We start from the raw sequence: 27305 nt of genomic DNA on the forward strand, positions 1-27305 counted from the left end.
GCTAAGTTCCCCAGCAGGCTCTGGCCCGCACACAGGCCTGGACCCCAGAGCTCGGGCGCCTTAACAAGATGCCGCAGGACAGGGGCCTGAGCCACAGACGTGGATTTGCCACAGCTCTGGAAGCTGGAAGTCCACCATCAGTGCGCCCGCCGATCTGGTTCCTGGGGCCGGCCCACACCCTGGCCTGCAGGCGGCCCCCCCTCGCTGTGCCTCCCGTGGCGGAGGCGGCTGCTTCGCGGCTCTTCCTCTTCTCCCCCAGCCTTGGGACCTCATTTAACCCCAGCGACCCCCTCAAAGGCCCCATCGCCAAATACTGTCACCATATGAACCTGAGGGGACAGAGTCAGAGCACGTTGAGGGCAGACCTGACCAGGCGCTGCGCTGGCCACGCTGCGGGGCGGAGGGACCGGGTGTGGGGGAGCTTTCTGTTCAACCCCAGCGCCCCCCCCCCCCCCGGCTCAACTGCCTTGGTGCAGGGGGGACCCCGCCCTAGGCCCGCCCTGCCTCCTGGGCCGCGAATCTAATGACTCAGCCTCGTGGTCTCTGAATCTCAACTCCAGTCTGAAATCGCACCGTCTTCCTGCAGACGCAGGCTGTCTGTCCTCTCCTGTCCCCTGTCCTTCCCTGTGCCACCTACCGCCCCCTCACATGCTTCCCCGGGAAACACGTATCTCCTGGTCCGTTTGGCTGGCCGCCCTGCAGAGCCGCTAAACAAAGCCTCTGAGCCCTGGGCCCATGGGGAGGTAGGGGTCCCTCCAGTTAACATGGGGCCGTGGGCTTTGAAAGGCCAGAGGCCAAATGGTGCAATGAGACTAGAATGGAATTCGCCCCTCAGTTCCGGCCCCTCTTCATGCTGGCAGAAGCAGCCGGTGCCAGTTTGGGCCGGCGCGTCCCCCAGGATGTCCTGTGGCTTGTTTCGATTTCAGAGTTTGTCCAGCGAGGCAAAGACCTGGTCCAGGCGTCGCGGGGTCAGCAGGCGGAGAGGACGGCAGAGCTGACACTGGTCCAGGAGGAGGAGCGGGAGGGCTTCCTGGCAGAGGCGCCGCTGACTGCTGATCCCGAGGGCCTCCTGCAGGTGACCCTGCCCCTGACTCAGCCGCCACGTCACGGGCACGCTCGTCCCGGGAGCAGCCGTGCAGGCTGACCGACCGCGGTGTGGTTTGGTCCCTGTCACTGTGCACAGGAGGCCGGAAGCTTGGGCATCCAGCAGATGGGGGTCCGTTCCCAGCCTCCTGTGTGCGTCAGCCCAGTGACCTCAGCCAGGCCCTCTGAGCCCTGCATCCCCAGCTTCCTGGTCTGTAAGCCAGCGATAAGGGCCCCCCTGGGTGGGTCCCCCCAGGCCCGGGCAGGGGTCCCCAGCAGCGGAAGTCAGAGAATGCTGTCTGCGGGGGCTTGTGGCCAGGAGAGAGCAGGCACGGGGTGGCCTGGTGGCGCCCCCCGCACGGGGCTGGACAGTCGCACAGCCTGGGCTTGTCCCAGAGGTCAGGCTCGCTGGTCCTGGCCTGGCCTCAGTCCGTGGGCCACGGGCGCCTCGCGACCCCACGCCTCACTTTCCTTGTGTATAAATCATGGGTGACATCCTTCTGATCTGAGAGGCAGGGGTCAGGTAGAGAGATTTTCTGAAAAAAAAATCTGCATTTTTCTACCACATTCAGCCCCTGTTTTTACTCATAGGCTTTCCACGAGGTCCTGGAGAGGCAGAGGTTGACACGCAGTGACATGGAGGAAGAGGACGACTTCAGAACCACCGAGGCTGTGGCTGCCCTCTGCCAGGTACGTGGCCTCCGGGTGGGCCCGCCGACAGCCCTCGGGGTCGGAGTGAGTGTGAGAGCCTCACGTCCTTCTCAGCCGGGGACCCCAAAGCCCCAAAGTGACTTGCCCTGTTTTCCAAGGATGCACACAGTGGACTGTAGGGGGGCAGAGCTGGGAGCAGGGAGGCTGGGGAGGCATCACAGTGGTCCAGGCAAGAGTCAGCCTGGGACCGGGGTCTGTTTGGATGGTCAGCGTCTCAGTCCCCTCTGCTAAAGTGGGGATAACAACCTTTCTTCAAGCTTTCAAAATGTGTAACGACTGTTATCATCGCTCTCTAGGAGGGCATGTGTGCACAGGAGGCATGCGTGCACAGGAGGGTATCTGCACACAAGAGGGTGTGTGTGCACAGAAGGGTGTGTGTGTGCACAAGATACACTCGCACGGTCGCCCGCCTTGCAGTCTGGGAGGCTCTTCCGCAGCCCCAGCCGACAGAGGCATAATTTCTCCCTTTCTGTAGGGAGGTCGCCCATCATGCTCTGGTGGGCACGGCGCTGGGAGGTAAATTTGATGACCACCTGCCGGTTCTCAGGCTGCAGCGAAAAGCGCCTTTTCCTAAATTCCCACTGTCTCTTGACCTTTCAACAAACAGCAAAGTCTCAGCTTGGCTAAGACAGATGCCACTAAATGACACGTCTCGGCGCCTCATAGAGAGATTTCTGGGCCAAGCCCAGATGAGCCTGCAAGGACAGGCGGGGAGCCGAGTGCCACGTGACCTGCTTGTGTGCTGGGATTCCTGACCCCTGAAAGGCTCCCAGGGGACTCTGGTCAGGGGGCAGACCCGCCCAGCTCGGGGCTTCTCCGCCTCAGGCCCTCTCAGGACTCCAGGTGAGGGAGTAAGAGAACGTGGAACTCTGGCCTCAGAGGGGGCAAAGGTACCAGACACTGATGAAGTGTTCAAGGGCACGCCCCACAGCGTCCCTCGCCTCTGATGCCAAGTGCAAGTCCAGGCCCCCCAGTCCCCCTCCGGTTCTTTAATTCTCTGAAGGACGCACACGGAAAGCCCCGTGCTCACGGCCGTGCATTATTGCAGCAGGAGGTACAGATTAAAGTCAGCCAGAGACGGCACGTGGCCAGGGCCGCGAGGTCCCACCATGAAGCTCCGTCTCCTGTCCCAGCGGAGGCGTGAGCAGCCCTGAGCCCCCGACAGTGACGTGTGACACAGCACTGTGCACCGCCAACCACGGGTGCTCTCCCGAGCCTCGGTGGCCGCAGTTTTCACCGGGACACCATCACATCGAAACACTTGCCCGCCAGGGTGGCCTTAACCCCCAGCTCCCTGCAGGGTGAGCTGGCACCACGTGGCCAAGACCCCCACCCCGAATCACAACCTTATCACGCACCGTGATGGGGCCCGGCAGCCCCAGCAATCAAAGATGCTGTCATCAGGGAGGACTCCCCAAGAATTTAGGGGTCACCTCCAGGAGCCAGGGCAAGGTCAGGGCTCTCTTGCAGCAAGGTCAATTCCTTCCTGCACAGCAGTGAAAGGTTAAGGTACTTGGTTCAAGGTCACGCAGCCAGGGAGCCTGGATTCAGACCTAGGGCTCCTCACCTTCAACTGGGGAGAAGGAGGGGGCCGTGCTGTCCTCCCCGAGGGCACAGCCGTGTGCCCCAGGGTGTAGCCCAGGGGTGACGGATACGTAAATGAGTGAGTACGTCAGCGAGTGAGGGAGCTGCGTCATTCGGGGGCGTTCTGAGGACGGCGTGTTAGGGCTCTGCGGCTGCAGCGCCAAGTTACCGCCAGCGAGCGGCTGCAAGTAACACGAAGTTATTACCTTCAGGTTCTGGAGGTCAGGAGTCCAACGTGGGCGGCCCGGGGCTGAAACGGGGGTGCCAGCAGCACTGCATTCCTCCTGGAGGCTCCAAGGGACAGCCTGTTTCCTTGGCTTTTTCAGCTTCTGGGGGCGCCCACATTCCTTGGCTCGTGGCCCCTCCTCCATCTCAAAGCCAGAGATGTCGTGCTCCTGCCTCAGTTCCCATTACCCCATCTCTCCCTCCCTCTCTCCCTCCCTCTCTCCCTCCCTCTCTCTCCTCGCCGACCCCCCCCCCCCCCCCGCCTCCCTCTTTCCCTTATAAGGACCTGGCGATTGCATTGTACTCACCTGGGTAGCCCAGGCTCCTCTCCCCGTCTCAGGGTCCTTAATTCCTCACCCCTGTGAAATCTCTTTGACCGTGGAAGGTGGCCTGCTCCGGGCGTTTGGACACGGGCACCCAGGGGAGCCGTTGTTTTGCCTGCCCCTGGTCGCCGTGGTGTGCTGGAGGGTGGGTCGGTTTGCACGGTCCTTGACCCGGGTCCCGGGCGACACACCGCCTCTGTGGCCGCGGCTAAGGCAGCGTGGCTCTGCGCTTTCACTTGATGGAGCTACTGCGGCCGTTAATCTGTTTTCTTTATTTGCAAAAGTAAAGCTTGCCAGAGCCGCCCTGGTACCGCCTGCCGGGTGGTTGCCACGCCCCCTTCTTTCAGTAACTTCCCCGAGCAGCTCCCCTGCCTGCGAGGAGGTGCGGACGCTCAGAGGGCGGCCGGGCCAGGCCGAGGGCGGGCCTCTTCTGGCTGCGCACCGGCCGGGTGGCCCTGCCCCCGTCACCTAACCTCTCTGCTCTGGGAAGTCTTGGCGTCCTTCCCTGTAGACTGAGCACATGAAGGAGCCCACATAACAGCCCAAAATGACACCCCAGAATGACAACCGCGGCCATCACGATGAAGCCCGACACCCTAACACGGCCCGTGATGACCGGCCAGCCTGGTCTATGGAGTGCCCACAGGAGCCGACCCACCAGACCCATCTGACTTGGCCCCAAAGACCCGCCCAGTCTGACCCAGGAGCCCCAGCCCACCTGGCCCGTGAGCAGCCCTCCTGGCGTAGCCCACAGGCTTACGTGACCCGGACCCCTGGCCGCCGACCTGGAGCCATGCCCCTCACTCACTTCCTTCCAGCCAGCCTCAGGCATCCCTCGGTCCCCAAAGGTGCGCTGGTCCCTCCCGCCCCAGTGCCTTTGCACGTGCTTTTCCTCTGCCTGAGACACAGTTCCCTGCATTCCCTCCGTTTTGCTTGTCCTCCTTATTGTCTCCATTAAAGGTCACTCCTTCAGAGAGCCCTTCTGGACGCCTCTCCAGACCCGTCAGATCCGCGGGTCTGTCCCTAGAGCTTCCACCCCACCCACCGTCACACGTGCCCACACCTTACCCCCCAGGCCACGCACCCCCAGAGGTTGGGGTCCGTGTCTGCCTGCGCACGGCCGGGCCCCCGGCTCAGAGCCCGCAGGAGGTGCTGAGGAGACGTTTGCAGGGCGAACCTACGCTGGTTTTGAGGGTGACCATCTCTGGACCACGGCTGCCAAGGGCCCCTGCTGTGTAGGGACGTGTCCCATAATCACAAGCACACGGGACGACGGTGACCTAGCCTCACGGTCAGGGCCTGGCCAGAGGGCAGCGGCCGGGCTCGACGAGCGCAGCAGGCCCGTCCGCCCCTCGTTTCCCCACAGACCCACGGGTGAGCCTGGGAGTGTCCTTCCCGCAGCAAAGTCGGGGGTCCAGCCTGCACCCCGGCACCCTTCACGCCCACAGCGTTGTAGAGGCTGGCCAAGTCACGTGACTGAACCCAGAGTCAGAGGACAGGAAGGTCCCCCCATTCCTGGGGGGCCGGGGAGGAAGGCCCTGCGCAGTCGCGTGGCCAGGGACGCTTGCTCTCCGTCGTGCTGCGTCATCATGCGTTATAACCGGCCCTCAATGGTACTGTGTTCGCAGTCCTGCACCCCTTTTACAGATGAGAAAATCACACCCCCCTTGTCCAGGGTCCCCACGTGTGCACCATCCCTGCCCCGAGGCGTTTCTCTGCGGGAAGCCTGGGGAGGGGCACGTGACCACTTGGGTCAGGCTGCAGAGGCGGAATCCGGGGAAGGCACCGCGTCAGGGCGCACGTTGGCCTCAGCCCGGCTTCCTGGTGCCTCTGTCCGAGGGACAGTGCAGGGCTGAGGCCTGCGTCCAGCCTCCCTCCCCACCAGGGTCCCCTCCCCGGCTGTCCTGACCCTCACACACGCCCCCAGAGAAATGCCACACGTTCATTCCGGTTCTATCTCAGGCCCAGAATGAATCAGTATCTCCCGAAGGAGCTGCGTCAGCATCAAGTGGCATGCGGTGCGCTCTTCGGCCTGTCAGAGCATGTGGCAGGGACTGCAGATGTCACTCTTTCAGGGGAGCAGACGGGACACAGCGTGTTTTTTATTAGAAGGAGCCTAGGTTAATGGACCATGCAGCTTTTACGTTAACCTTCCCGGAATTTGCAAACAGCCCATTTTGTGGTGTTACAGTCACGGAGGAAAAAGAAGAAGGTGGGTCCCCAGCCTCTGCCAGGGAATGATCACATCCAAGGCGGGAGAACTGGTTTTAAAAACCTGTCTCCTGGCAGAGCACTGGGGTTTGCAGAGGCTGGAGGAAAATGTAAATCAGTCCCATAGGTGTAAGCCTTTTTTATTGGGAATTATCACACACGCAAAGAAGTGGCTAGCACATAAACTCAGGGAGTAACAAATGGTTATTAAAACTCCATCTGGGCAGCCGTCTCCCCGGTAAAGAAAGCGACCTTGGCAAGGCCCCCAGAAGCCCCCTCACACCCCCTTCCTAAGCCCAGTGCCCTCACAGGAGCCAGATCCCGGCTCACTCGGACATCAGCCTCTTGCTTTCATACAAATGGAACCGTGTGGCACGTGCTCTTGTGGGGCAAGCTTCTGTCACTCAGCTGGATGCTTGTGAGATTCATCCTTGTTGTCACGTGTGGCAGGTCATTCTTCCTCCTCGGGGTGTGTGCGTCTGTTGTGTCAATACGTCACCCTTTAGCTGTTCCACTACGGACATTTGTGTGACTGCTCAGTTCAGACTGGGACGCATTCTGCTGGCGTGCACTTCCCTGTCTGACGTGCTGTGCGCGCCTTTCTCTGGGGCAGTGACCACGGAGTGGAACTGCTGAGTTACAGAATACGTGTAGATTCAGTCCGTGGTCTCCACGGGTTTGGTATCGCCACCAGTTTGGTTAGCATCTGTAACTTGTAGACATTTTGGTAAAATTAACATCTTTACGACATCAGTCTTCCAATCCAGAAACGTGGTATAGCCATGTATTTATTTCAGTCTTATTTCATTTATCTTCTTTTTTAATTTTTTCTTAATGTTGTTTTATAATTGCCACCCTTAGGTATAGATAGTGTTTGCTATAGTTTTTGGCTTTGTTTTTTTTCAGGTTAAGGAAGTTTCCTTCCATTTCTGTTTTGCTAAAAGTGTTTCTTATGCATGAAACTTAAATTTTGTAAAGTGTTTTTCCTCATCTGCTCTGTTCTGTGAACGCGGCAGAGAGCATCAGTTTGGGCAGGGTCATTAAGTGCATACGGACTTCGGCTTTCACCCCTTCTGCTGGAAGCGTGACAGAGGACACCCCTTTGTTTCTAGTCACGCTCTTCTTCTTCAAGGCTGTTTCATCCCCTGCTGGTGTAGCAAAACATGACCTTAGCTTACTAGTTTTTAACAATAACCCTCATTCATTCATTTTCAAGTAAATTTATATGCGAGTATCAAGGCTAAAATCAGGGGGCTGGGCCCGAGCGCCAGGGCCTCATGGGTGAACTTGAGAAATTGGCTGACCTTCTCTCTTATTGCACAGATGAGGCCACGCTTTTCTCACCTGCGAATTTCTTTGATCGGTTTTGGCAAATTTCTAAGCCATTATCACTTTAAACATTGCTTCTGCCTGGGCTCTCTTTTCTCTCCTTTGGGGACTCCAGTGAAAAATGTTGGATTTCTCATTGCAATGATGCCTTTATCGTGCCCATAGTTTCCGTCCTTCGTCTCTCCGTACTTCCTTCGGACTTTCTAGCTCCTAATTCTCTCTTCCGCTGCACGAGCTGCCACTGAACCTGTACACGGGCTTCAAACAATCGGACCACATTCTCTCATTCTAAGAAGCCTGGTTGGTTCCTTTTAAACTAAGCAGTGTTGCTTTTCCTAGTCTCCAGCTCTTTGCGTTCGGGTTTAAGAGTGGCTCTGGCTTTCATGAGCAGAGAAGGCACAACTCTTTAACGTCCACGTCTTGTCCTTCCACGCTCTGGACTGCCGTGGGTGTGACGTGTGCCTCTGTCGTCCGGCCCTCTCGGTGCCAGGAGCTCTACCGCGGCACCGTGGAAACATTCCGGACGTTGGTGGATGCCCTGTTCCTGCGGACGCTCCCCGGCGTGACCGGCCTCTCCCGGGACGAGTGTGAGTACCTGAGGCAGGAGGCCAAGGAGGACGCCGCCCGGCAGCTGGCAAAGTCGGATCGCTTCCGGAAGCAGCAGTGGAAGTTGTCCCAAGATCTCTTGGACCAAGAAGAGCAGGTGCGGGCAGTTTGTAAAACTGGGGCTAGAGTCCGCATTTCTGAAATGCAGGAGGAATGATGGGAGGTTCCGTTCACTGAGCATCTCCTCGGGCCTTTGCTAGGTGCTCTACCAGGATTCTGGTTGCCAGCCTCCCGCCGGAGCCCTCAGTGTGGGGTGGGGTGGGGGGGTTGCACAGCCCTCCTGCCCCAGGACAGGAAGTCAGTAGATGATGCTTTCAGTTGCTCCATTGAGAAAGACCAGCAAAACCTGTTCATTCAGAAGAAACGATAGAAGGTCATTCACAGGACCGTGGATGGGGGACGGGGTGGGGGTTAGGGGCTGCACACACGGGACTCCTGTTCTACAGAGAGTCTACTTCATTATTAAAACCATGTATATAGCCCTGGCCAGGTGGCTCAGTTAGTTGGAGCATCGTTCCGTACACCTAAGGGTTGTGGGTTCGATCCCCAGTCAGGGTACACACCTAGGTTGTGGGTTCGATCCCTGGTCAAGGCAGGTATGGGTGCAGAAATGAACAGACCCACATAATAAAAGATAAAAGACACAGCACAGCCCTGGCTGCTGTGGCTCAGTGGATTGAGCGTCGGCCTGCGAGCCAAGGGTCGCTGGTTCGATTCCCAGTCAGGGCACATGACCAGGTTGCACATCAGGTCCCCAGTTGGGGGCGCGAGTGAGAGGCAACCACACAGTGATGTTTCTCTCCCTCTCTTTCTCCTTTCCCCTCTCTCTAAAAATAAATAAACTAATTAATTAATTTCTTTTAAAAAAGACACAGCACAGACAGAGGTGTGTGTGCACATGGAAACTATGTACATATGGAAACCCCATGATACAAGGTGGCATGGCAGCCAGTCATAAAATGATAAACTGTCTAATAAAGGTGCTGGCACAGTTAGCAGCCATACGTCCAGAGAAAACCGGGTCCCTTCCTCACACCACAGAAAATAAGTATTAAATGTTTTATTGGGTAAAATGCAAGTAGGAGACATTTTAAGTCTTTAGAAGAAAATAGAAGAGAAAATGTTAATGAAATCAGGGACGGTGGGAGGACTTTAAACAAGAAACAAAGGGCACGTTCCAACAAAGCAGTCATGGGTGGGATGGACTTGCGCTGACCCCTGTCCCTCTGTCTGGGGTGTAGGTGTGGATGGAGGAGCACGCTCTGTCCGCGGTGCTGCAGACCCACCTGCGGGACGACCAGGAGAGCGTCACCCACCAAGTGTTGGGCCGGCTTGGTGGCCTCAGCGAAGAGTGAGTACTGCTCCCTGAAGGGCTCGGGCCCCGTGTCCTGGGGGACGCCCCGTGCCAGCCCCAGCGTCCTCATCTGTAAGGGGGACACATGACCGGCCCCTGCCTTTTACAGGGTGGTTTTGAAACCAACCACATTTTAAGTACAGGGCAGGGCAAAAGTAGGTTTTCAGCTGTGAGTCCATGAATGAGTTTATTATTGATTAATTATTGTTATTTTCCACCCAAACAACCGTGCACCTGCTTCTGCCCCACGCCGTGTGAGTGAGGACAGGGTGCGTGCTGCGCGGAAGGGCGCGGAGTCACAATTGGTCTGGGCCAGCGACTTATCGCTCCTTACCCTGAATTGCTTCATCTATAAAATGGGGCTAATAATATACACGTCATAGGGCTGTCTTTCCTGCGTGCTTTCTGAGACACCTGTTTGGAAGAGTAATTTCCATACATTATTTTCAGTGTACAAGTCAATGGTTTTTAGTAAATTTACAGAATTCTGCACCATCGCCACGACCCAAATTTAGACCATTTTCATCCCGCCCCAAAGGCCCCATGTGCCCATTTCCAGTCACTCCCCATCTATTGATACATTTGTATATTCTTGTTTCTATATTTTTGCTGTAACTGTGGGTCGGCAGCCGTCCGTCTCGAGAGACGATGGTGTAGCTTCTTAAGAGTCTATCTGCACCGCCGAGAATGGCTGTGCAGTCCGACTCGGGAGTGACACGGTATCTGTCTCCTCCCGTGTTGAATCGACATCTTGCGATGACGCTGGAGTGGCCTCTCCAGTGAAGCTGAAGCTACAGAGCCTGGGCGGGGTGATATGGAGGGTCTGCTGTTGCCCATGCAGCAGACCCCCCCTCTCTTCGCAGCTGAAGGGTCCAAGGGAAAGACGGAGTCAATACAGCTTGGCTTCAGGTGCGCCGCAGGAGTTGCCGGTGTTGACTACAACGTCAAACCGCCTTAGGGACTCCGGCTCCAGATTTTCTGTCGGGGTTTACTCCCTTAGCCTTTCCCCTGAAGAGGTATGCCGCAAGGCAGCGGAGGTTTTTTGGAGTCAGAGTTTTCCTTCTCTGATGTACCCTGACTGGAAGATCGAACCAGCGACACTTAGCTCGCAGGCCGACGCTCAATCCACTGAGCCAAACCAGCCAGGGGAAAACTGTGGGTACAGCACAGTTTTTCAAGTGGCTGACAATGATTTCTTTTCCTTATTTCGTATGAGAAAAGTATCTCGCTAGAACTGTTTGGGTCGCTGCCCAACCTTTTCAGGAAGCTGGTTTGTGGGTTCAGCAAGAAGCAGGTGCAGAGCTGCAGCCTCGGATAACGCGGGGAAGGCCCAGGCCGAGGAGAGGGATGCCCATGCAGGCTGCCGCAGGGACCCCTGGTGGAGCAAATGTGAAGCAAATGTGTCCTGGAAGCCTGCGTCTTTTAGCTGGGCTACCATTCGGTCCATGTACGTTTCATGTAAACCCACATGCTGATAGATTTGGGGTTTAGATCTTCATCTTTCTGTTTCTTTTAGGTTTGTCTGCCCTGCGCTATGTTCTTTCTTCTCTCTGCTCCTGACTTCTTTTGCATCGAGTGCCTTTATTATTCTGTTTGCGCTCTCATTTACGGTGCTGTTAGCGGTTCAGAGATTTGTAATCATATCCTGGCTCCTCAGAATCTGATGTGCATTACTAGAGGCCCTCTTCCTAGACAGAGCAACCCCCTTTCATTGCATTTATTCCTCCCTCCCGGGAGGCCTTTCTTGTGCTGTAGTTTTCCGCTATTTTTAACCCGGTTAGATGTTACTGCTTCACGCCACCGGTATTCATGCGGACGTCCTCACACGTTTACCTTCCGCTTCTCTTAACTCCTCCCTGTATCCTCAAGCTTCCGCCTGGGATGATGTTCCTTTGCCTGGCCTTCTTGTGACGTCAGATCTGCTAGGGACAAATTCTCTCAGGGTTTGTTTGTCTGAAAATGTCTCTCGCATCTTCATTTGGGGCGAATACTCTCATTGGGTGTGGAACCATAGCTTTATTGCTGTTTTTGAATACGTGTTTATTGTTTTATTGTTTATGCTATTATAGTTGTCCCATTTCTCCCCTCTTCATGCCCCTCCACCCAGTCCGCCCCCCACGCCCAAGTCCATGGGTCCTTCGTATGCGCTCTTTGACTAATCCCTTCCCCTTCTTTCAGTCAATGCCCCTCCCCCTCCCCTCTTACAGCTGTCAATCTGTGCCTTGTTTCCATGTCTCTGGTTCTGTTTTGCTCATTAGTTTATTGTTCATTGCATTCCTCTTATAAGTGAGATCATACGGTATTTGTCTTTCACTGCCTGACTTATTTCACTAAGCATAATTCTCTCTAGTTCCATCCATGTTGTCGCAAATGGCAGGAGTTCCTTCTTTCTTTCTGCTGCATAGCATTCCGTCGTGTAGATGTACCACGGTTGTTTTTGTTTGTTTTTTGGTATAAAGACAATCTATTGTCTTCTGATTTCAATTGTCTCTGGCTCCTTTTAAGATTTTCTTTGTTCTTTGGTTTTCATTGGTTTATTATAACATTCCTAAACATGCATGTGGTTTTGTGTATATATTTTGTTTGTTTAATAATCATCTGTTGCGCATCTTGAATCTGTGATTTGCTGTCTTTCATCCGTGTTTGAAAATTCTCAGCCATTATTTCTTTAACTATTTCTTCTGCCCATTCTCTCCCTGCTCTTTCTGGGGATCCAGTTACACCTTTATTGGAACTTCTCGCTTGTCCCATGTGTCTCTTATGTGCTATTCTTTATTTTTCATTCTTTTGTTCTCTGGGGCTCAGCCTAGATACTCATCTGGGGCTGTTGTCCAGGTCACACTCTCTTCGGGCGTGTCCTACCTGCTGTGAGTCCACCTACTGAGTTCTTACTGTCGGTTCCTCTGTTTCCAGCTCTAAGATTTCCATTTGGTTCTTCCCGCGGTTTTCAGTTTTCTGCCGCAAGTGTCCATCTCATTTACTTTCTTGACCATGTTCATTGTAACTCCTTTAAAGTTCATGTCTGATTAGTTCAGTATTCAACATCTGGTGGCATGCTTCCAGTGTCTGTTTTTTTTTCTCTTTCTTTTTGGCCAATTCTTTCCTGTTTGCAAGTCTGGTTATTTTCATTGAAAACTAGACCCTGTGACTGATAACTGTCGAGATAATTTAAGACTTTAAATAATGGAGTCTTCCTTCAGGGAAGACCTACCTTACTTCTACCAGAGATTTCAGATAGAGGCAGATCAGCTGCTCACTCCATCTGTGAGTCCAGCTGACTGAAAATTAGGCCTTTGTTCCAGAATGATCCCTATTCTTGCGACACGGGCCCCCCGGTGGAAGCTGGGAGTGTTTGGCGGGTCTCCTCACCTCGGCGGGCCGGCTGCCGATGCCCTGTTCGGCTTTCCAGGCTGTCAGCAAATACTTCTGTTTACAAAACCACATGCTGGGCCTCTGGTAGACCCAGGTTTCCTAGTTGAGTCACTAGGATAGGGACTCAAAAACAGCTCATGGCTTCAGTTCTGGGTGTGTTCATTCTGCGTGTTACATGAGAAATTCAAGGGGCTGCGCACTGAAGGCAGCTGCTTGTGCGCCTGCGAGTGGGGGCGGGGTGTGGCCACATGACAAAGGCCGATAAAGGAACAGATGGCTACGTAGGGCCCTGCTGTGTACCCTGAGAGGATGGGCAGCGAGAGACAAGAGAATCCCAGCCTGCGCCCTCTGGAAGGCCCTCTGTGGTGGGGTGTGACTCTCCGGGCATTTCTGGGTAGCTCGGTGTACTGGGGTTTGGCAGAGAGACAGAGCCAATGAGATGGGTGTGTGTGTGTATGTGTGTGTGTGTGTATATATGTGTGCACGCGCATGTGTGTGTGCATGCGTGTATGTGTGTTGTGTGTGTTTGTGTGTGTCTCTGTGTGTGCCTGTATGTGTGTGCATGTGAGTGTGTGTGTATCTGTACCTGTAGAGACAGAAAGCGGGGCAAGGAGCTGAGAGGTGGCAGTATCTGTGGTTGGCGACTTGGAGACGCGGGAGAGCCCGCGCGTAGTTCCAGTCCCAGGTCTGAAGGTCTAAGAACAAAGAGAGCTGATGGCATCAAGTCTGGTCAGACAGCCAGCAGGCTCAAAACCCAGGAAGAACCAGTATCTCAGTCTGAGCCCCAAGGCAGGAAAAAGGGGGTGCCGCAGTCCCGGGCAGTCAGCCGGGAGACAGTCCCTCCCGTTGTGGGGGGAGCCAGCCTTCTCTCGGCTTCAAGCGTTCAGCTGACTGGGAGAGGCCCGCCCACACTAGGAGGGGCACTGCATTCTCAGGCTACTGATGTAAAGGTTGCTCTCACCCAGAAACACCCTCCGGAAACCCCCGGAATAACGCTGGGTCACACGCGCAGGCAGCCGGGGCCCAGCCGAGGTGGCCCGTCGTGACGTTGACCATCCCACTCAGAGACGCTGAGAGCACTGACCCCAGCCCCACTCCCCTCTCGCCAAGGTCTGTGCGGTGCGTCCTGCAGGGCCATGACCTGCTCCTGCGCTCCGCCCTCCGGAGGCTGGCTCTGCGCGGCCACGCCGTCGCCACCCTGGCCCAGATGCGGCTGTCGGGGAAGAAGAGCCTCCTCCAGGAGCTGCAGGAGCAACACGCCCTGGAGCAGGGCTCCTCCCAGTGTCTGGATGAGCACCAGTGGCAGCTGCTCAGAGCCCTGGTGAGTGTGCCACCTGGGCCCACACCCATCTGGGCCAGACCCCAGACCCCGCCACACCTGCTGCTGCAGGGCGGGGACAGTGGCCACCCTGCTGGGGCTCTGGTGTGTGCTATGATGGGAATTATGCTGAAAATGCATATGAAATCAGAGCAGAGCTATGTACAGTCGCCCCAGGAGAGTGGGAAGTGTGGGTCCTGGGATCCGTTTTAACAGATCCAAAGAAAGAACCTGTCAGTTACAGGGCTGGGACTTGAACCCAAGCAGGCTGACTCCGGGTCTCAGGGAGCCACACAGCTATCGGAGCAGCTGGTGTTTCCGGCTCATTAGTGAGGGACAAGCTCCCACTGTTTTGCTCTGCCCAGGAGAGCTCAGTGGGAAGCAGGCTGTCCCCCTCCTTCTCTGACTTATATTCATACAAGGAAAGGCGATGGCCCGGACCCCACGGGCCCTGCTTTGGCTTCCGTGAGGTCCCAGGTGACTCTCAGACTCAGAGCTGGCTCCAAAACCCAGCTCTGCTGTGTGACTTTTAGAAAGTTACTCAACATCTCTGAGCCCCCTATGCCCTCATCACACCTACTGTTCAGGCCTCACGGTGTTCGGGAAGAATGAGGAAGTTCTGGTATATGTGACAGGCTACAGATGGCACTGAGCACACAGCTGGTCCTCAATAAATGCCTTGGGTTGAGGGGGCACCTTCAACAGACACCTAGCTCATCCATTGTGCTGGGTTTTGCAAGCCCAGAGGCCCCCACTTCTGCCCCTTCTGCATCCCTTCCCCCACCTTCCTGGGCCCTGGGCAGGGCGGCGCCACGTCCCAGTCCTGGCCGGAGCTCCTGTGTGGGGCAGCAGCGTGGGCTCGTCCCTCTCCCTGCCCCGTCCTCTCCTGTCCAGGAGGCACGCGTGCTGGAGGAGACCAGCAGGCTGGAGGAGGAGGTGCAGCAGACGCGGCTGCAGCTTCAGCAGCAGCTCCTGGCCGAGGCCCAGGAGGCGGGGCGGCTCCTGCAGCAGCACACGGAGCGTGCCATCGGGCGGGCGCTGCTGGGCCACGCGCGGACCGCGGCCACCAGGAGCCGGGCCAAGGACCGGGAGGACTTAAAGGTGCACGCCAACCCTCATCCCCAGAAACCCAAGGCCAAGGCAACTGGGGCGGGAGGAGGACAGGGGCAGACGAGAGGACAGCCTGGACAGAGCAGCAGCCGCCTGGGCACTGGTCGGCACTGCCCCCGCCTGGGGGCTTCTGGCCTTTTGAAGGTTGCCCGTCATTTGACCAAGTAAAGGATGATAACCTTTAACCTTGGTAGGGATGGTAACCCAGGCCTCACGTCTCCAGGGATGGGGGGATCTCAGCATTTCCTCTCTTTTCTGCTTTGGAATGCGTGTCATTGAGGAATGCATGTAACTGCAAGTAACAGAAAGTCCTACTAAAATGACTCAAACAAATAGAAGTTATTCATCCCAAGTAACAAGAAATGTGGAGGCAGGGAGTTCCGGCACAGACTCTGGGATGTGACCAAGGACCCGGCTCTTGCTTTCTGATCTGCTGTTCTTAGTGCTAGTTTGTTGCCCCATCGTGTCAAAGTGGCCACTAGCCCTCCGGACATCAGATCTGCATTCCAAGGGGAAAGAGGAACACGGCAGCCTTTTCCTCGCCCCGAGGCTTTGCCTTAATGTTGGGAAGGGATGCCCCCCGCCCCGAGCAGACTTTCCCTAACATTGCATCTAGTCGCCAGGGTTACGCACCAGCCTCAGACCATCCCTGACCAAGGAGAACAATACAGGGAGGGGCAGAAGTGGGTTTCCCGCTGCGAGCGCATGCAACACAGACTTTCTTCCTTTTCCATGCGAACACCTGTCAGCCTTCCCGTGCCCGGCCTGTGTTACCTACCAGCTGCTTTCCTGCAGCCGCGCGCGCTCTGCCTGCTCCCTGACCCGTCTGGGTCGGGAGCGGGTAGAGGAAGAGAGCCAAGCCAAGGGGAGGGGGACCGCGTGTGGCCTGTCGCTGAGCCCTTCCCCTCCTGCTCACAGAGGACCCTGCTGGAGGCGGCCGTGGAGAGCGTCTACGTGACCAGCGCTGGCGCCAGTCGGCTCGTGCAAGCGTACTACCGGCAGGTGGGGAGGGCCATGCAGGACCACGAGGAGCGCAGACTGGAGCAGCTGAGGACCCTGCAGGGTACGGTCCCTCCGCCGGGAAGCCCCACAGCCTGGAGCCACACGAGCCCTGACTCTGGGACGGATGGCCCGGCAGGCTTTTCAAGTTTCATTTTTGGAAATCTTATAATGTTAATGTTTCCTTTGCTCATTGAAGCCCTGCTTGGTTCCCCAGAGCCTTTTGAAAAGGCGCTTGAAGAAACATCTGTGTGCAGCACAATAGGATTTGTTCCAGTAGATGAATCACGACCAGCCCAGGATCATGACATGGAGTCAGGCCATTCTCTGGGACAAATGTCATCAGAGTCCTACTTAGTGCTGACATGGTTTGGATTCTGGGGTTTTTGGTGGCCAGAGAGATGGAAAGGTCCTCAGTTAAAGCTGTTGCAGTGACCATGAGTGAGGACAGGCCAGCGGCCCATATAATGTTCCCAGGCCCCTGAGAATTTCCCCATGGGCTCTCGTACATGGTTACTCTGCAGAATGGAATGGACAGCGTCCCCAAGGGTAGTAATGACATCATGTAATAATAGACAAAAGCCAGTTTCTTGAAGGTCACTCCTTGTCACATCCTTCCCTGCATCACGCGCTCAGAACAGGGTCCACCCAGGTTCCCTGAAGGGTGGTGCCTGGACTATCCGGGGATCGCAGTGGCACTTGGTCCCAGGTGAATGGACGGATGGGTGGGAGGTCCTGGTGGCGGTGTGCTGCAAATCTAATAGCTCTCAGCGCGCTCAGCTGTGCCTCTGTGGTCCCCTTGTCCTGGGGAATTTGAACCCCGGATTCCGATAAATCTGCAACATACCCAGAAATATGCCGGCTCTATAGCCCTTCCTCCTGGTTTTCCAAAGGGAGGTCGGTCTCGCCCGCAGGGGACAGCCATGATTGGGACCTCCAGGACCTGTGTGCACGCGTCCCGTTCCGAGGCCTCAGTCTCCCCATCCGTGGCACTAGGGTTCGGTCAACCCTCTGTACGTTCTCTGGCCCCTGACTTCCTGCTTCCCCAGCACCCAGCTCTAACGAGGGGATTGCCCAGGAAATGAGCTGAAACAGCATAGCTGAGCTTAACCAACCACATGGACGTCCTGTCTTTTTCCTCATTCTGTAAATTCTTTTTTATTTAAAACTCACAGAGGGTCCCACCCCTGGAGGTCACCCGGTTAAACCTCCCGTTAAGGGCTAGAAAGCCCAGGCCAGGAACGGAGGTGGCCTGCTGGGCACCTCTCAGCTAGGCCAGGTGACTGTGGTAGCTGCATCAGAATCGCGGCTAGGTCAGCGTGGCAGCTGGTTAACTGTGACAGCGAGGCAAGTATAGCAGTAAGTGTGCTGCTAGTTAACTGTGGCAGCTAGTTAACTGTGGCAAAGTGTAACAGCTAGTTAGGTATGGCAGCTAAGCGCAGTGGCTAGGTCAGCGTGGCAACTAGTTAACTGTGGCCACTCAGCAAGTACGGCAGCTAGTTAAGCATGGCAGCTAGTTAACTGGCAAAGTGTAACAACTAGTTAGGTATGGCAGCTAAGTCAGCATAGTGGCTAGGTCAGCGTGGTAGTTAGTTAACTGTGACAACTAGGCAAGTATAGCAGTGTGCTGCTAGTTAATGGTGGCAGCTAGTTAGCTGTGACAACTAGGCAAGTATAGCAGTTAGTGTGCTGCTAGTTAACGGTGGCTGCTAGTTAACTGTGGCAAAGTGTAACAGCTAGTTAGGTATGGCAGCTAAGTCAGCATAGTGGCTAGGTCAGTATGGCAGCTAGTTAAGCATGGTAGCTAGTTAGGCATGGCAGCTAGTTAAGTGTGGCAGCTAGTTAGTTAGGCATAGCAGCTGGTTAGGTGCAGCTGCTAAGTCATGGAAGCATGTCCTGATCTGTAGTCCCGTACACCTCGGACTTCAGAGGCCCAACCCCCCAGACCCTTGGGAAGCACCCACTTCAGCACCCGCGTCTGCGAAGGGAGCATCTGTCTGCACACCCACAGCTCTGCGGGTCCGATCGTTCTCCCTGCTAGCGTGGGTTTGGCTGTTTGCGGCAGGTGGCCTCTTAGGGTTCCATCCTCCTCCTGCGCCCCCGCTTTCTCCCGGGCCAAGAAGGAACCCCGGGCAGTGCAGGGAGGATGTGATTGCCTTCCGGCCGGGTGCAGGCAGTGATAGAATCCGCTGCCACCTCCTCACCCCCCTGCCCCCCAGGGTGGGCCAGGGCTGGTGCTGATGGCACTGTGCGGGCAGGCGCGCCCTGCTGACCCCTATACCCAGCCCCCCCCTTAGCCTGGCACAGAGGGGAGCCCTCACACGTGCCCCTGATCGCCGTGTGTTACACATTGCAGGAGAGAGAATGGAGAATTACAAGCTGAGGAAAAAGCAAGACCTCGGCGACCCTTCGTCAGGGGACAAGGTGGCGGGTGGGACTTGTGAAGCACCCCCAGGCATCCATCAGAGGTGAGTCCCCACTAGGGCACCGCCGGCCCCCGACTGTCACGTTTCTCTCTCAGCGTCCCCCGCCGGCACGGAAGCCTGGGAGCCCTGGCCGGCCCCCTGCTCAGCACGCACCCCTACGAGGGCCCGGCCCATCGGGTGTGGCCCCGGCCTCACTTCTCCTGCTAAGTTGCATTACACAGCCCACCCCTCACTCACACCTCAGCGTCTCCCAGAGTGACCCCAGGAAGCTGCGGGGAGGCAGGGAGTGAGGCAGACGGTGTCTCTGCTGCTGCCCTCGCGGTGACCCGCGACATACCGCACCAGGTGGCAGGGTACCTTGCCGTTCTGCTTTCTCCACGTCCCACGGGGCCAAAACAAGGTGTCCGCTGCTGGGCTCTGACGGGAGGCTCAGGTTGTTGGCAGAATCCATGCCTAGCAGAACTGAGGTCCCTGCTTCCTGGTGGCCGTCAGCTGGGGTCCCCTGGCCTCCTGGAGGCCTCTCTCTGGTCCCTGCATGCGGCGCCCCCGTCCCAGTGCAGCAAGTGCTGGTCACACCTAGGGTCTCTCGCTGCCTCCTTCTTCCGCCACATCTGACTCCAGCTGGAGAGACTTCTCTGCCTTTAAGGCCTCAGTGACAGACCCACCTGGGTAACCTGGGCTAATCTCCGAGTCTTAAAGTCCTAACGCCAACCGGGACCGCAGAGTCCCAACTGCCACGTCATGCAACATCTTCAAGGTGTTGGGGACGGGGGCGTGGACGCCGGTGCAGGACATTGCATGGCCTGCCGCCGTGGGAGAAAAGCCAGGGCCGCCTGTGATGATGAGGGGTTTCCGGGGCAGCTGAGGCCGAGCCCCGACCTCGGCGGCACCATGGCTGGTTGGTCCGTAGCTGTCTCCTCAGCCCCAGGTGGAGCTCCGTGAAGGCAGTGACCATGAGTCTCTTATTCACGCCTGTACCTCAAAACCCAGCACGGAGCCTGGCAGGCCAGAGCCACTTCTATGAATGAATGAAAGAGTAGATGGGTGGGTCAATGCATAGATGGATACATGGAGGGATACACAGAGGGATGGATGGGTGATGGGGTTTTGTAGGATGAATAGGAGTTTGCCAGACAAATACTAAGAAGAGGGGAAAGATAGCCCTGGCAGGAGAAACAGCATGCAGCAAAGCAAGGTGGAATTTTGTGCCTTCGGGTGCACTTCATGGGCAGCTGCCTGAGATGCTAACGGTGGCTTCTGCCTTCAGGTCTAGAAAAATGCAGCTCCTTTTAGAAAATCAGCCACAAAAGACTGAGAAGAAGGCAGAGAATAATCCTGGAAACAGGGAGGATGGGCTCCAACGTTCCTGTTTGTAGCAGCCGAGGAAGGGAGGGCATTCACACCGGCAGGGGGAGGTCTCTGCTCCGGAAAGGGTGGGGGGACTTTCTCTGGATCAGGGACCCACTTTCTGCCTGGCTGAGTCCTCTGCCACTTGGAAGGACTGGGCTGCGGCATTCATGGTTTCTCGGCTGCGGCGTCCTAGGATAGGGGCTGTCTGGTTTATGGGGAGGAGCTGGGATGATTCTGCAATTTTAAATAAGGGTGAGCCCTTCAGGAGAATGCCCCCACCCCCAGCCCAGGGTTACAATCGTTCTCTCATGTGAAGACATCACTTGCTGCTCAGCCATGTCACAGCTGCAGGGCCTTGGGGACACCCTGCCCCTCTGGGCTTCTCCTGCCCCCAACTCTTTTGCTCTCTGTCCTGCTGGTGTCACCAAAACACCCCGAGGATCCAGTGAAAAATGTGCCGAGATTCTGTAAAGCCCGAAGGGTGAATCACTTTCCTGACGAGGCCGCCGGTGGGTGGAGAGGCTCTCATGTGACCGCAGTCAATCATGGCCATTCTTCTCTCTCGGCTCCAAGGGCTCAGGGACAGCTCTCAGTCACTAACTCACAGGACGCCGCAGGCCCTGGGGAAGGTCCCTGGCCCCCTGCCAGTCGGGGCAGCACTGACAGCCCTCCTTCCCTCTGCCAGGATGCGGGCGCAGCAGCAGAAGTTCCTGGCCCAGTTCACGGCGCACCAGCGCGTCCGCCTGGAAACGTGGCGGCGGAAGGCGGGCGTCCTGGACCTGCTGGAAGCGCAGCTGGAGACCCGGCTGCAGGTACGAGCTTCGGAAACAGGCCTGCGCAACACGGGCAGTGTGCTAGAGCGGTGGGAGCAGCAAGAGGCTAGCCTTGGGGTCACAGGCCAGCACGGGGCCTTGGTGAGGGGACTGCATGCCCCTGGGGGCCCCGAGGCCCCCGTGAGCCTCACCAGCTGATTACACACCAGCCTCGCTGATCGCTGTGGCCCTGAAGCCGTGGGGCTGTGTGGATCCCACGGGGCACCTGTAGTGCCCACTCAGGCCAGGCCCTGGGCACAGATCGGCTCCTGTCCAGTGAGCGTGGGGTGGGGGGGACCGTCACCCTGGGGACCGCTCAGCGTCAGGGCACGCAGCAGTGTCATTTAGGCAGTTCTGCTTGACCGAGGCTTGTACTTTGTGGAGAACATACCAGAAGCTCGGTCCTTGTGATGGAGAGTGGCTGTCTCATCACAGGAAAACCTCATCAGTGTGTGATTATAAAGTGCGGCTATCAGGCGACTTGGCTGCCATTAAGAAAAATTAAATATTCCAGAATGGAGGCACTCGTCCGAGGGGTGGCCCCGTCAGGGTACACCCCCCAGCGTGGCAGTGGCGAGGATGAGGGTGGCTGACAGTCATTGACTGAGGGTCTGTCCTGGAGTCACTGAGCTGAGAGCAGACCCTGTGCCAACTGACACTGCCCCCAGCAACCGAGGGGGAGGCTGCTGTTAGTCAGGGCCCTGGCCACAGGTGGGGACACTGAGCCTGCGAGAGGTCAAGGACTGTCCAAGTTCAAGGCTAGTAAGTGGTGGGTGGAGTGCGGCTTTGTGTGCTTAAGCCGGGGCGGGGAGGCAAGAACGCAGACTCTGGAGTCAGGCCGCAGCGGCGGGGGTGCTGGGTCCGCGGCCGCCGCCTCCGGGGCTGCACTGAGTGCCTTCGCCTCAGCTACACGGGTCCGCGGCCGGGGGGCGTGAGCGGGGACAGCTACCTGGCAGGGCTGGTTCACGTCAGCTTCCTCCCTGGCACGTGCCTCTGCCCTGCTCCTGACCACCCTGGATGCTGCTGGGAGACTTCTCCGCGCCGGGGACACAGCCCGGCCACTGCCCTGAGAGGGTCGGCCTCGTCCTGGCGGAGGGACCCAGCTGATGCTCTTGCTCTGCATTCAGGAAGCCGAGCAGGGCTTCGTCTCCGAGCTGGCAGCCTTGGCCCGCGTGCCCCTGGCCGAAAGCAAACTGCTCTCCAGTAAACGCGGGCTGCCAGGTACATCATAGGGGGCGGGGGGGGGGGGGCAGCAGGGGGCTCTCTGCGCTGGGAATATGGGTTCCGGTCCCATGCCCGCCGTTAGCTGGCTGTGTGGCCTTGGGCACCATACTTACCCTCTCTGGGCTTTTGTGTCCTTGTCTGTAAGTGAGCAGCCTCAGCTGGGACACCCCTGGGGCCCCTTCCTCTCCATCGATCAGTAATTCCGGTTGCTGGGCCTGCTGCTCGCTGGCTGTGTCTGATCTCTGACTCTGTTTCCCCATCTGTGAAATGTCTCCCCCTGCTGGAGACAATTCACTGAACTCCCAGGGTGTGGAGCCTGCTGCCAGGAGAGTGGCCGGAAGGTGTGTAAACACACAGGTCTCTTAAAATAAAACCTATGTCTCAGTTTCCTACTGCTCTGGGAGACCTCCAGTCAGCTGGCTGCTGGAGAGACACCGTGGGAGCCTGGGGACCAGAGTTTGAATCCCAGTTCTGCCAGGGACTGGCTGTGTGGCTTCAGAAATCACTTTACCTCCCGGTCCTCGGTCTCCTTACAAGTTAAATGGGTATAATGCACAATAAGGTACCAAGTGCATCCCAGGCCCAGAGACAGTCAAGTCAGGCCGGGCTGGAGTGAGGCTGAGAGAAGCTGTCACTTGCCTGACGTCACAGAGCCAATGTCTGTGTTCATGTGTCTTTGCAGAGAAGCCCCTCAGGACCAAAAGGAAGAAGCCCCCGCTGCGGGAGAGAGGGGACCCTGGGGGGCCCAACAATGATGACCCTGCTGCTGGGGAACACCCCTCAGGATCGTTCAGGTACAAGAGAGTCCTGGGCGTAGTGCCTGGGGATGCTTACTGACCACCTACTGTGTGCATCCGGATGGACCCGGACCAAAGTTCTGACCGGCTGCGTTTCTTCTGTGTTTTACGCAGCAAAAGGCTGAGCCAGCAGGAAAGTGATGTTGGGGACGGCGAGAGTTCCAAGAAGATGCTGAAGAGAAGAAGCAATTTGTAGTTTATAAGGCCTGTCATTGGGAGGAGGGGCCCCCCGACCTGGGCATGGTGGGGTCTTCTCTACACTCACAGGCTTGTGAGGGGTAGAGAACGGACGTTAAAGAGCCCGCGGAAGCACGAGTGTGGCAGACCCTGGTGCCCACGACCGCCAGACACCCCAATGTTGGGCACCTTGTAAGTTTTCTGTCTCTTTGGTTCCATCCCTTGGCGTCTCTTCCTGGCTGGCTGCACCTCCCACCGCTGTGTCCTGGTGCCCCCAAATCTCCTTCCCCAGAGTGAGGATCCCAGCCCAGCCCTGGGTCCCTGCTCTCTGCCTCCTGGGGCAGTTCTGTGGGAGCAAAGGGTCTCCAGACATTGCTGGTGTTTTCCAGGTCGAGACTGTCCTCCTGCATTTCCGTCCCACCCCTCTTTTCTCTGTCCCATGAACCGTGGCCACCGGCTGCCACCAGGACCTCATTAGGACCCACTCCCGCCCATCCTGGGCACGGCCAGCTGCTCAGGCCTGGGGTCTGCTTCTCATGACCCCAGTCCCCCGACACAGCACCAGACAGCCCCCCTCCCGAGGAGGAATATTCTGGGGGCACCACTTCCCCAGTGGACGGTGAGAATATCCGGAAGCTTCCAGACCAGCCCACAGAGACCAGTGCCAGGAGAGGTCTTTCCCACTTGGAAAAACACTGCTCTTTTAATAAACAACAGGGATTCTCCCCCTTGTCACTGTGGACATTTCGGGCAAGACAGTTCTTGGTTTGGGGCGAGGGCCGTCCTATGCGCGGCGGGGTGTGTGGCAACCCCTTTGGCTTCCGCCCACCACATGCCAGCAACATCCCTCGTGTGACAACCAAAAATGTCTCCAGACACTGCCAGACGTCCCCTGGCCATCACTCCCTGATCCAAGGCCATCCCGAATGGAGCGCCACGAATTCCCGGAATACGGGGGGGCTCTAGGCTCTGGGAGCCACTGTCTCGGGGGTTTTCTGGACTATTTATAACCTGAATGTTCATCTCTTACAACCTAAATCAGACCCTCGCAGGCAGGCAAGCGTGGCTTCTGAACAGCCTGCACTAACGGCACCCGCCCGTCCTGTCCGGCCGGCAGCCGGGATTTCCAAGGCTCACCCACGCCCCCTCCCGCGGCAAAATACAGCATCTCCTTGTGCCACAGCACCTCGAACAGGGGGCTTCCTTCCGGCAGCCTCTCCAGCACCTGCTTTCCATTTTTCTCTCTCTCCTCTGCACAGAGGCATCCGGGGGGCCGCGGGCTCCCACGCTGGGAACGCCCGACACGGTGAGGAGACCCCGGGGACGGCGTCACTCTGGTGGTCTCGGCCGCCACGGGCCTTGCGTGGGTGCTCGTCTCCCCTCCTCGCAGTTCCCTGTGCCCACGGGAGTGCGTCTCGGGGCATGCGCCGCGGGACCCTCCCACTGCACGTGGCAGTTTTGGGCACGTACCTCTGGATAAAGACTTAAGTGACAACACCCCACGCAGGCCAGTGAGCCATTCATTTTATTTTTTTCACAAGCTTTGAATTCAGAAATAAGAGCCACGATAAGTCAGTTGTTAAGTAAAAATGGGGGTGATTACAAAGGAAAACTTTGTACAAAACTTTTTAAAAATCTCGACAGCCCCGTCAACCTCCTCAGAGGGACAGGGACACGGGCAACTGGAAGCGGCCGTCACCCCCCCGGGTCATCAGCCCTACGTGGGGACGAGAGACCCCTTGCTGCGTGGGTACTCGGCTCGGCCTGACGTCCAGAACTGGCTGGAAGGACGTCGCGTCAGTGACGCGCGCCACGGAGACCAGGGTTTCCGACACGGACGCGGAGGACGCGCCCCAAAGCCGCCCTGAGAACTCACGGGGGCCGTGGGGGCGGGGCTCGAGGTCTGGGCGTCGCGTCCCCACCGTCCCGGCGCTGCCCCGCCAGCCGCGCTCAGACTTGCATACGTAACTCGGGAACATGCATCAACTACCCTAGAACAGCTACGAGGGAGCAAAGGAGCCACGCCAGAGCCGTGCGGCCGGGGCGGCGACGCGGGGGGGACGGGACGCGACGATGCGAGGACCTGTGCTCACTAAGGAGGGCGATGAGGGCGCGCGCCGGGCGCGGGCGCGACACACGACTCAGGGGCAAGGGGTTTCCAAGCAAACAGACCACACTAGTACCACTTCTTCCTAAACGAGAACGGACAGAACGTCATTCCTGGGTCCCCCATCAGTTCCAAATAAAACAATGGGTTTAAAAACCACGGGCGGGGCGAGGTGTGGACATCATCCCCAGAATCCTTCACTCGAGCGCATCCGCGGAGCCAGGGTCAACCGAGGCTGGTGATGTTGGAGCGGCCGCCGGGGGGCGCGACGATGCGGTGGCCGGTGCGCCGGGGGTTGTTGTCGTCTATCTGCGCCCCTGAAAGAGACAGCACCAATGGCTTCGGTCACCAGCTCCACGTGCTGCTCCCGGGGACGGGGTGCCTCTTCCCCACGTCCCTGGCCTTTGGGACACGGAGCCCTCATCCCAACCCTGTCCCGGCTCACCTCCAGGAAGGCACCCCAACCTCCACAGGGCTCACTGCTTGCCCCTCGGGGCCCCCGCAGGCCCTGGGGCACCTCCTGCAGCCCTGACGACGTGCAGTGCTTTCTGGTCTGGCTTCATGCTCTTCAGACAGGCGGGCAGACACTAATTGAGGGCCTACTGTGTGCAGGCACAGACTGGGTGCTTTAACGTAAGCTGTAGAGCTTGGCGCACACGATATTACAAAAGGGGAATTTGAGGCTCAGCTCACATTTTTTGGGGGACACCTAGAGGGTGGGGATGCGAGGCCTACACCAACTGGTCTGTATCCAGGTCCCAATGCTCCATCAAAGGTGTTTTCTTTTTTAAGATTTAATTTTTTGAGGCGGAGGGAGGGAGAAAGAGAGGAAGAGAAACATCACTGTGTGGCTGCCTCTCACATGCCCTCAACTGGGGACCTGGCTGTAAGCCAGGCCTGTGCCCTGACTGGGAATTGAACCAGCGACCCTTTGGTTTGCAGGCCAGTGCTCAATCCCCTGAGCCGCACCAGCCAGGGCTCCAAAGGTGTTCTGTGCGTGGTGTGCTTGGGTGTGCACGTGTGTGCATGTGTGGAGCACTCACAGCTGCAATCACCCACCTCCTTTGCAATAGGTGGCTCTGGACAGACTGAGCAGCGGTTTTTATTTCAAATCTGCAAAGCCAGCCACCCCTTCTAATCTCGCGCGCCCTCTCGCAGTCCAGTAAAGATGTGACATCCCAGCACCACGCCCAGCGGCTGGTGCTCAGTGCGTGCGGAATGAGCAGGCAGTGGGTGACGGGCGATGCTGGAAGGAGGGGTGCCGTGGAGAAGGCTCTGCGTCCAGCAGGAGACTGAGGTTCCAGGACAGCTAAATGGCCGCAGTCTGGGCAATCTGGAATCACAGCCTCCCCTTGCTCAGCCCCACTTCCTTTTCCCAAAAATAGGAGTAGAGGCCCCTCCACCTGAGACCCTGTGTGCCTGGATTAGCCACAGGAAATCTGGATTAGAGGACTGACTTGTTTCATCGGTAAACAATGTATCTTCCTGGTCGTTCAGGAATCGCCTAAAGGCGGGAAGTCAGGCACCTGCTTACTACCTTTTACCCTCCCAATCTCCTGCACCGTCCTGGCTACATGCCAGGTTCTTTTAAAACAGCCGCCGGGACAAAAGGATCCCAGGGCCATAAACCACACTAAACCTGCAACGTCACATCACGCAGACAGGCAAAAGGACGGCTGTGAAGTTCCCGGTGTCGGGAGGCACCTGCGTGTCTGCAGCAAATGAAGTTGCCTGTCCCAATGCCGGGAGGCAGGCCACGGGCAGTGCTGGGGGCCGTGGAGAGCCAGGGGGTCGTGGGCCCTTCCAGCCGACTGTTGACCTCATTGCTTTTCTCGGGTGTTCTCTCCGTGCTCGGTAGCAAGTGCAAGGGACCCCACTGGAGAACAACGGTTTGCAAACCAGATGGCGCTTCCCGGCAATGCATCCAACCTCTGCTCCACTGACCCCGTGTCAGATGGGAAACCCAGGCTGCGTTTAGGGTCTGGTTGTGCAAAACCACTCGCTGTCTGGGAACACTAGAAAGCACATCAGTGGACAAGAAGCTCCTGCATGAAAGGCGCGTGGCAAGTGAGGCAGACTGGACGGAGGGACCCCCGACTCATGTCCCCGTTGTGTAATCGCTGAGCTGGACACTCCCTGAGTGGAGCAATGGTCCGCCAGGCCCACAATTCATAGCAGCATTTCATC

General features: G+C 57.3%; 2 protein-coding genes across 2 annotated transcripts in view; one reads left to right on the top strand and one right to left on the bottom strand.

The window, feature by feature from the left end:
- EVC (EvC ciliary complex subunit 1) overlaps positions 1-23736 on the top strand; it is a 41910-nt gene extending 18174 nt beyond the window's left edge. The window contains exons 10-21 of the mRNA XM_090267094.1: positions 927-1075; positions 1675-1773; positions 7957-8169; positions 9314-9423; positions 13909-14119; positions 15011-15217; positions 16145-16289; positions 18582-18693; positions 20687-20813; positions 21941-22034; positions 22720-22831; positions 22949-23736. Of these exons, the coding sequence (XP_090123220.1) occupies positions 927-1075; positions 1675-1773; positions 7957-8169; positions 9314-9423; positions 13909-14119; positions 15011-15217; positions 16145-16289; positions 18582-18693; positions 20687-20813; positions 21941-22034; positions 22720-22831; positions 22949-23030 (1661 nt within the window). The 3' untranslated portion in view covers positions 23031-23736. The remainder of the gene's footprint in view (positions 1-926; positions 1076-1674; positions 1774-7956; positions 8170-9313; positions 9424-13908; positions 14120-15010; positions 15218-16144; positions 16290-18581; positions 18694-20686; positions 20814-21940; positions 22035-22719; positions 22832-22948) is intronic.
- A 784-nt stretch (positions 23737-24520) lies between these two features.
- CRMP1 (collapsin response mediator protein 1) overlaps positions 24521-27305 on the bottom strand; it is a 45292-nt gene continuing 42507 nt past the window's right edge. The window contains exon 14 of the mRNA XM_090267095.1: positions 24521-25435. Within this exon, the coding sequence (XP_090123221.1) occupies positions 25344-25435 (92 nt within the window). The 3' untranslated portion in view covers positions 24521-25343. The remainder of the gene's footprint in view (positions 25436-27305) is intronic.

The sequence above is a fragment of the Furipterus horrens genome, unplaced genomic scaffold (assembly GCF_987537825.1).
Source record: "Furipterus horrens unplaced genomic scaffold, mFurHor1.1.pri manual_scaffold_2, whole genome shotgun sequence".
Taxonomy (NCBI): Eukaryota; Metazoa; Chordata; class Mammalia; order Chiroptera; family Furipteridae; genus Furipterus; species Furipterus horrens.